The sequence below is a fragment of the Nematolebias whitei genome, chromosome 9, assembly GCF_014905685.2.
Source record: "Nematolebias whitei isolate Nwh7 chromosome 9, NemWhi1, whole genome shotgun sequence".
NCBI lineage: Eukaryota > Metazoa > Chordata > Actinopteri > Cyprinodontiformes > Rivulidae > Nematolebias > Nematolebias whitei.
In genome coordinates, this window is record NC_056506.1 from 30721574 (window position 1) to 30730261 (window position 8688).

The window sequence follows — 8688 nt, forward strand, 5'->3', positions numbered from 1 at the left end:
CAATTGAATTTCAAAGACTTTTAAACTTTACCGTTTTTTAAAAATTTTTTTTTTTATCTCAAGGCTGAGTTTAGGTGAGACATTCTCTCACTCAGCTCCAAGTTTTGATTCTGATGATTTATTACTTTATAGATCAGAGTTTCTCAGCTTGAATTCATTTAAATTCAACCTCATTTAGTTTGTGTTGTTGCTTATAAATTCATCACAAAACTATGAGGCATAACTGGCCAACAACACGTCCCATTTAGTATTGACATCAATGGAAGACTATAATTTATCACCTTAAAGAAGCTTTATAACTTCAAAACATCTAAATAAAAAACCTATTCTTCACCTGAGCAATCATTACGATATAGATCTGAGTGTTTTAATGAATAACTGATTAGAAAAGAGTGAATTATGATCAAAACTTTTAATTCTCAGGGAAGTTTATAATTTAATAATCAGACATGGCTGCAGACAGATGTGAGTTAGTGTTAGCACGAACGTGTTTGTGAATGACTGTTAGAGCATCACATGAAAGAAAGAGAAGAGACGTGAAACCATTTCAAGGTTATTATTGACAAGTTTGTGATTGTTGACTTTAAATAGAAAAGAAATATGATTAGATACATTTTCTTGTTTGATACGAGCACTGAAGCATTCATGCAAGTATTGTTTTTATTGAAGCACACAGCAAATATACGAGCTGGACAATAAGCGGAAAAGATCGCTCGGGATTCAAGTCAATGTTAGGTTCTTGTCTTCATCGGCAGGTCTTAGGGTCTCCTTCTTCTTCATCTCTGGAAACGAGGCAGCAAAGTTTAATACACACACAATTTGACCAAACAAAAAGAGACAAGATTAGGTTGGCTAGATGACTTACTTTAAGTGACAGGAATCTACAATGTGTTAAACCACATGTTAATAGTGTTTGTCAGTGTATTAGGAATTAACGTGGATTTCTCAGGTGATTTAACATCGATTTAAGAAAAAAACAATCTGCTGATTTTCACCAGTTTAGAGACAAATAATTGCTGCACATATGTGGATTACAGCCTGTGCGTGATTGTGAAATCCTCACCTTTTTAGAGGCGCGGTCCTGCATCAGCTGGACAGGACTGAACGCTGTATACACGTCCAACTGGACGTCTCCTGAGATCTGGAAGGTGCTGAAGTCTTCAGCCTTGTACAGGCTGTCAGGCCTGCAGTCACAATGATTCACAGGTATCACAAAGAGGAAAGACAAATGGAAACAAATGGACATCCTTAAAAATAAAAGGCCTAGCATTGAAATGATGCATATCAGGTACCGCCAGTTGTATACTAAGGTCATCTTAGTAACAATTATCAACATTATGCACAAACCTACCATATTTTTCGGACTATAAATCACACTTATAATCAGCCTTATAATCAGGTGCGCCTTATGTATTAATTCTGGTTGTGCTTACTGACCTCGAACCGATTTTATGTGGTTATTGTGAATGAGTTGAATAAAGTTTGACTTATCTGACTGTTTTGTTTTGCTTAAACATAACCCTTATAATCCGGTGCGTCTTATAGTCTGAAAAATATGGTGATGCAATATTGCAAGATGTCATGTCATGGTGTGTTGTTAATGACTCTCAGCTTTAACCACATTAAATTTAGTTGAATGTCTGTAAAATTGACAGAGTTATGGACATTTTTGTGTTGTTAATGTCAGTTAGCTGTGGTGGCTAATTTAAATTGGAATAACTCCAAAAGTTAATCTGTATTATACATCCAATGGTCAATTTTCTGAAAGTTTCACTTGAATCTGTCAAGTCCTCCATGAAATATTTTGCTACAAAACAAACAGGGTTGGCTCCAGCAGTTAATGCTGAAGTTGTAAGCAAATATCTTGCACAATGATTAGCACTTGGGTTACTTTATGTGTGGTGAATAATTCAGCTGCAGCTATATCAAATAGCACAATATCTGTAAAAATGGCTTTATTATACCCTTTTTGAGTTGGCTATGGTAAGTCGGCTGTAGCAGCGGTACATCCAAGAATTATCCTGAAAATTTCATCAAGCATGGTCCAGTGGTTCATGAGATACTTTGCCAACAGTCAGAGTTGATTTCTCCAAAAAGTTAAAGAAGCAAAACTTCATACAAAAACTTGATTTGTTTGTACTCAGAATATGTGTTGTTAATGACTCAACTCCTACAAGCTCAACTTTTAGTTCAATATCTATAAAACTGATTGATTTGTAGCCTTTTTTGTGTTTTTTAAAGGTCAATTAGTTGTGGCAGCCATCTTTAATCAAGTTGATTCCAAAAGTCAGCAGGTTCATGAGGTATTTTAGTAGCACAGACACAGACACAGAGAGGAAAAAAAACAAAAACTCATCTTGCCTACAGATGGAAGTGTGAAAAATAAATGTGAAAAGTACATAAGTATTACCGTCTGGTGTAGAGATTAGAAACGCAGCCTTTAAACTTCTTATTCCCAAGCACCACGGTGCCGCCTGTCCCCGTGATGGACATGGTGTCACTCTGTTCCTGACCATAATCAGCATCGTCGACACGCAGCACAACTCTGAAAGAAATCACTAACGTTGTAGTTAAAATAATACATCTATTGGTATATTATATTTTTGTTTTCTGTTTCAGCTAATGTGCAAAAAGGATTACACTGGAAATACTTTCTAAGACGCCCACTTATTACATCCCTCTGAGGAGTCGATGCAGAATTACAAAATCAAAACCGGATTAATCTCGTTAGTTGGAATTAAACTCCACAAAATGTGTAATGAATGGTGCATTATTTCTTGTAACTCTGAAAGGAAAACTGTTTAATTTTGATACCTTCCTGCTCGGTTGGTGACGGTCAAGTAATGCCACTGCCCGTCGTGGTATTGTTTATTGGATTTCCACTTCTTGCCATTGAGTTGCAGAACTACGTGACCATTTGCTAACGCGAGACTGATCTCATTTGTCTGGAAGAAAAAGAAAGGGAGGAGTAGAAAACTTGATTAAGTTTTTACTGTTCTGATAAAAACACTACGTGTCCTGATCAGGTGTTACGAGCGCAGACTGACTGGGTCCTTGTCCTGCAAAATAAGGCTCTGGTTGTCGGTACTCTTGAACCCGAGGGACACGGTGATGTCTTTATCCAGAGTGAAGCCTGCCAGGTCAGCAGAAAGGGAGCTCTCCAAGCTGAACTGGGCTTGGCGTACAACCTAAGCAGAACAAACATCAGATCATCAGCGGAACAAAAACCTGGCTGTGAGTAGGGCAGTGCTATGAGTGTTCACTCAAACGAATGTCATACCAGTGATTTTGTTTGACAACCTTTACTGATGCCATATGGTTCATCAATAGGCTTAAACCCATCTTGCAACTTGAAATTCTTCAAGCATCCCTTGAACGGTCGAAGGGTGATGTTAAATCTGTAAAGGGGGAAATAATTGAGGTCATTCTTGAAGCAGGATGAGACTCTACCTGACAGTCAGGAGGATATTAATGAACACATACTTTTCCCTCAGCTCCCGTGGTGCACCACCAACATAGAGCTCTTTAAAATCTTTGATATTATACACAGGTTTGTTTCCAAATTGTGGGACAGAGTCCACAGAGATTCTCACAAGTCCCGTCCCCATTATGAATAACTGTAGGTCCATCCAGTCTTTGGTCTGAAAAGTGCAGCAAGATACAGATGAAGGACTCACTTCTGAAAGAAACGCCTAAGAAATGTAACTAAAACATGTAAAAGGTTAGAAAAATAAAAAAGGATTCTTACCGGAAATGGTTTTCCTGGAATTGAAAAGCTGACTGGAGACTCTTCAAACTGATTACCTCGTGCAAATAAGGTACCACCCTCCATTGTCAACATTACGTAATTGTCCTGCATCATGGAGGAAACTTTTAAAATTCAAGTTTTTAAAAAGCGCTTCTGAAATTGTTCTGGAAGGATGGGCACCAGTGACCCCCCGCGACCCGTAAAGTAAGAAGCGGGTAAAGATATTGGATGGATTTATATTTAAAAATATGAGAAATATTCACCCCTTCTCCGATAAAAGCCAGCAGGCCGTCTGGTAAATAAGTTAAGATACTCATGCTGATCTTTATATACGTCCTTTTTATTTCATCTATCTTCACTTTTCCATATCCGGTACCTTCATACATGTCCGAATCAACTGGAGGTAGGTATCTGGATAATAATGAATCAAATAAATGTTTCATCAAGACCTGGGTATACTGACCGACACTTCAACAAACACATGCTTATATTTACTTAAGGGATTAAAAAGTATACCAGAGTGTGTAAAGACTAATCATACCTTTTGCAGGGAGTCTCTGAATTGACATTCTCCTCCGTGTGGAAGTTGTACAGACTTAAAACTTTGTCATTAAAAGAAGCAAACTCGATGCAGCCCGTGTATTGTGGGTAGTTCATAGAAGCTGGGGGCTGGGGAGAAGCGAGACAGAGCAAGGTATTAAAGATGCAATGATTATTAATGATTAATACTCCCTGGTGTTTCTGCTCATGCTTCTCACAGTGAAGTTGGCGGGGTAGCCTCCAACGTAGAAAACAATGTCACTGGGAGTGACATCCAGGAGGTCCTTGGTCTCCTCTCCTTGACTGCTGCTCTTAATTGGGTCTTTAGGTGCAGTCGAGCTTATTTCTTTGGTCAGGGCTAGTTCTGCATCTTGGTAAATTCTAAATGAGACATTGAAAATATTTCATTTACAGACCGCGCTGACTCAAAACAGCCATGAGTGGTGATTCATTCAAACAGCTGGTTTACCTGCGTAGGTCTACTCTGTCAAACATGGCTTGCTCAGGCCCTGATGTTGTAATGGAATTCGTTTTCATCTCATATTCAACCCCGTTGAGCTTGTAGATACCGTACAAAACGTTGCTCCTCAGAACCATCCCTATGTAGTTCTTCGAGGACTGCAACATACAGTTTGTTAGCGCCAAAACTCGCACCTCAATGTCCGAAGTGTTTCGCACAGTTTTGATCCACTCACGTCTCTGTTGCCAAGGTACAACACGAACATGCCCGACGGCACCTGTCTGCGTCTGCGGGATCCGTCGCCCCTGCCGACGGGCCTCTGCAGCGACAGAGACAGAGATGTGTACGCTCGCAGATCGTCCAGGTTCGTTGGTGGACGCAGCTCTACGTGAGCGTTTCCGCTGAACCTCATGGGGATCGCAATCTGGAGGTGCAACGAGGACGGATAAGGACAGCTGTTTCAGACATCACATTCATTCTGCACGGCCGTGTTTGGAGAGCTGGACCTGACCTTGTTTGCTGCATCCCTGGCTTGTTCGATGAGGTCTTTGATGTTCCTGATGCTCTCAGATATGTTGTTAATGGGCGAGAACTGCGAGGTCAGGTTTTCCACCTCTGAGATCTTATTGTCCAGAGATGGGATTGTGTTCCACAAATTCTTCACTGAAGTAAAAGATAAATCGGTAAATAATAATATATTGTATAAAAGATGTTATGAAGAAGAAAAACGTCTTCTCAGTTGTTGTTTTTTCTAAATCTTACCTGACTGGTCCACATCGTTCAGTACGTTGTTGATGTTGGCATCCACAGGACTGAGGTTGATCTTATCCATCTCTGTTTTCATGGCATTGAGTTTGTCCATAGTGTTGGAGGCTGAATCATTGGCCGAGGCTGCTTTCCTCTTCGCCTCGTCTAGCGTATTCCTAATGTCGTCTGACAGCCACAACCATGCAGAGAAAACAAGCAATAAAAACACAGAACAGGCATGAATGGACTGCACAAACAGCATTAACCCTAAAACTGTGCTCCAGTTTACCCATTTTGATGTCGTTTAATTGACTCTGAGCATCAAGGAGGTCTTTCTCGAGAGCCGTCTTTTTTTGCTCAGCTTCGCTCAGGCGCTTCTTCAGGTCAGCGAGGTCACCGGCTGTATCTGCGATGGAAAAGCAAAACTCAGCAAATGAGCTTCAAAAATAACTTAACAACAAGGGTTTAAAAGTGTGTCTGCATACCCTGCAGGTTTTTTTCTGCGTCCTCTGCACTCTTCAGCAGGTCGTCACTATTCTCCCTCAGCTCTTTTGCTTTTTCTATCAAATTCTGGGATTTTACATTCTAAAGGAAAAAAAATCTTCAAGTTGAAAGTTGAAGTGACAAGACACTAAAACTAGGTTTGGAGGGATCACATGTAAGATATTTAGTGTGTGACTTACATTCAGTGCAGTGTCTGCAGCATCTTTGGCCTCATTAGCTGCTGCCTCTGCAGCATTAATGGCATTTATGATGTTTTTGTAGGCCTCAATGGCATCTTTCGCATCACGCACCTCAGGACGTCCACTTGCATTTTTCACACCACTGTCATACAAGACAACGTGGAGCAAGAATATATCAATAAATGTGAATATTTGTTAGATTAACAGTTGAAAATTATAGAATTCTTTTCATAGAAAATATGAATGCCTTGAACTGACAAAGCCCAGAAATAATCTAAAGGATGGTAAAAATACCACAGACTTTATGGTTTTAGATTTAAAATTGTTTAAAAAAAAATGTTTTTTATGATATGAACTATGAACCTACTCCTCAAGCTCTTTGGCTAGTTTGGTTAGGTTTCTTGCATGTTCTTCTGCAATCTCAACAATGTCAGTTTGGGCTGCTGCCTTGGCGATCTCTTGCACTTTTTTGGTCAAATCGTTCTTGGCACCATCCAGCTGTGCAGCTAGCTGTTCATACTCCTGCAACAAAGAAAGAAGACAGGTGAACAGATGCTAGCAAGCCAGAGCACCTGGAAATGTAACTGACCTTACATCAAAGCACAACAAGCAAAAACATCATAATCACAGTGGATGGTACAGCCTTGACATCTAACTGGATTTTTGATTATTTTTAGTCAACTACAGAAGTTCTTTGCTTACTTTGAGAGATGGTAAATTACAGGATCTGCAAGAGTGAAAAAGAAAAAAGTTTGCAAACTACCGTTTTACTGTCAGTGAGCATTTTCATCAAATCTTCTGTCTTCTGCAGCTCATCCTCTGCCATGGCCATCTGATCCTCCACGATTTTCCGCTCCTCTTCTAAGTCCTTAACGCGTTTCTGTTGGGATCAATTTACCGTGAGGCTTACATTTTACTAACTAAGGTGCTTATTGCACAAATGCACATAGCATGTGTGGTATTTGAGACTTTGTCTTACATGCAACATGTCTTATAATATGTATAGTGGTGAGATTTTTCTAAAAGAAATGCTGTAGTTGTAGCCGGTGTTGTTTTCTAACCTGCAGGATTTCCAGTGTCTTAGCATTGAGACCGTTCTGCGCATTGGCTTTTTTCACCAAGTCCCTCGCCTCCTTCAAAGCCTCATCCAGTTCCTTCAGCTTGGTATTGAAATCCTTCAGAAGGCTCCCGATCTTGTCTGCTGCCGCCTCGTTTTGGTCACACAGCTCACTCATGTTGTTCTTGACATAATCTAGCACTAAAGAGGAGAGGCGATGAAGTCAGAATGATTTCTCCTAACCTAATCACTACAACGATCTGAAAGATTTAACAGGGGGTTGATGTAAAATTGAACTAATTTTTTTACGTTTCTTTGCTTTGTCTCTTTCTGTTTCAGCAGCTGTCCTCTGAGAGGTAAAGTTTCTGTTCTCCATCTCCTTCACCATGCGCTGAGCTTCTTCTAGCATTTTAGTGAAGCTGTCACTGGGAAACGAATCCCCTCTGCCGTTTTGATTCCTCAGCTGGTCTAGCAAATCTAAAATAACAATATGACACTTGGTCAAGCAAATATCTGATAGAAAGTTGAAAACAGACAACATATGATGGCAAATATTTGCCACTGAATATATGTTTCTCTTTACCTGTTATTTTCTTCAGCATGTTCTGAATATCTGATTCCAGATCCTTCGCCCTCTTGTGGGTTTTATCAACGTTTGCCACCACCTTTTCAGCATCAGCAGTTTTCTCGTTAGCCTAAAAAAAAACACATTCCATAATTGCACATTTATACATACATTTCTACTTGTTACCCTAAATTGAAGCCTTAAGTGTTTAATGCATTATTGTGTAGTCTACCTTTTCCTTGAGCGAGGCAATATCATCTGCAATGTTGGCCATGTCCTTATCCAGCTGGTCAACTTTGGACTTTTGGGTGCTGATGGAGGAGCTAAATTTGCTGACAAGAATCTTCAAAGATGACAAAAGCAGAAATGTAAATAAAGATTCATGATGGTGCATGCAATGTTGACTATTTGAACATAGATTCTCTGATTCTGATTTGGGATTGTACATTAATTCCAGACCTGCACCCAGAGCCTGGTTTATATGTTACCTTGGTGTCTGACATGGCCTTCTCCAGCTTCTCCAGCCTGTCCTTAGACGTGGTACTGACAGAAACATTGTCAAGTTGATTCTTGATCCTTTCCAGCTCATCGTCAATGTTTTCCAAGTCCCGTAGTAAAGTCAAAGCACAATTATCACACTCTGGAACAGAAGACACACAGTTGGCTAAAACATCCTACTTTTTTTCTTGTAAACAAAAAATGACATTAGGAGAAGAGGTTATAATCTCTTTTTAGATGCTTTGCACTGTGGACATGATTCTGAAGCAGATTTTAAATGTTCAGTATTAGTTTTCAAAAGTTTATCTGTAGGCACCAGTTCTCCACTTTCTTTTTACTTTACCACATAAAAGTGGATAAAAAAATAGATGGATGGATGGATGGATGGAT

The 8688-nt window shown here is 39.7% G+C and overlaps 1 protein-coding gene across 1 annotated transcript in view; it reads right to left on the reverse strand.

Annotated features, from left to right (window-relative positions):
- Nucleotides 1-8688, reverse strand: part of LOC119415068 (laminin subunit alpha-3) — an 82794-nt gene that overhangs the window by 7262 nt on the left and 66844 nt on the right. Inside the window, exons 46-69 of the mRNA XM_037682205.1 lie at nucleotides 8289-8440; nucleotides 8033-8143; nucleotides 7819-7930; nucleotides 7545-7712; nucleotides 7240-7436; nucleotides 6942-7058; nucleotides 6546-6700; nucleotides 6179-6320; nucleotides 5981-6080; nucleotides 5785-5901; nucleotides 5511-5681; nucleotides 5260-5411; nucleotides 4984-5172; nucleotides 4758-4906; nucleotides 4507-4669; nucleotides 4290-4417; nucleotides 4012-4159; nucleotides 3749-3853; nucleotides 3484-3641; nucleotides 3281-3398; nucleotides 3048-3188; nucleotides 2815-2945; nucleotides 2411-2545; nucleotides 1064-1184 (exon numbers count right to left, since the gene is read on the reverse strand). Coding sequence (XP_037538133.1) covers nucleotides 1064-1184; nucleotides 2411-2545; nucleotides 2815-2945; nucleotides 3048-3188; nucleotides 3281-3398; nucleotides 3484-3641; nucleotides 3749-3853; nucleotides 4012-4159; nucleotides 4290-4417; nucleotides 4507-4669; nucleotides 4758-4906; nucleotides 4984-5172; nucleotides 5260-5411; nucleotides 5511-5681; nucleotides 5785-5901; nucleotides 5981-6080; nucleotides 6179-6320; nucleotides 6546-6700; nucleotides 6942-7058; nucleotides 7240-7436; nucleotides 7545-7712; nucleotides 7819-7930; nucleotides 8033-8143; nucleotides 8289-8440 — 3380 coding nt within the window. The remainder of the gene's footprint in view (nucleotides 1-1063; nucleotides 1185-2410; nucleotides 2546-2814; nucleotides 2946-3047; nucleotides 3189-3280; nucleotides 3399-3483; nucleotides 3642-3748; nucleotides 3854-4011; nucleotides 4160-4289; nucleotides 4418-4506; nucleotides 4670-4757; nucleotides 4907-4983; nucleotides 5173-5259; nucleotides 5412-5510; nucleotides 5682-5784; nucleotides 5902-5980; nucleotides 6081-6178; nucleotides 6321-6545; nucleotides 6701-6941; nucleotides 7059-7239; nucleotides 7437-7544; nucleotides 7713-7818; nucleotides 7931-8032; nucleotides 8144-8288; nucleotides 8441-8688) is intronic.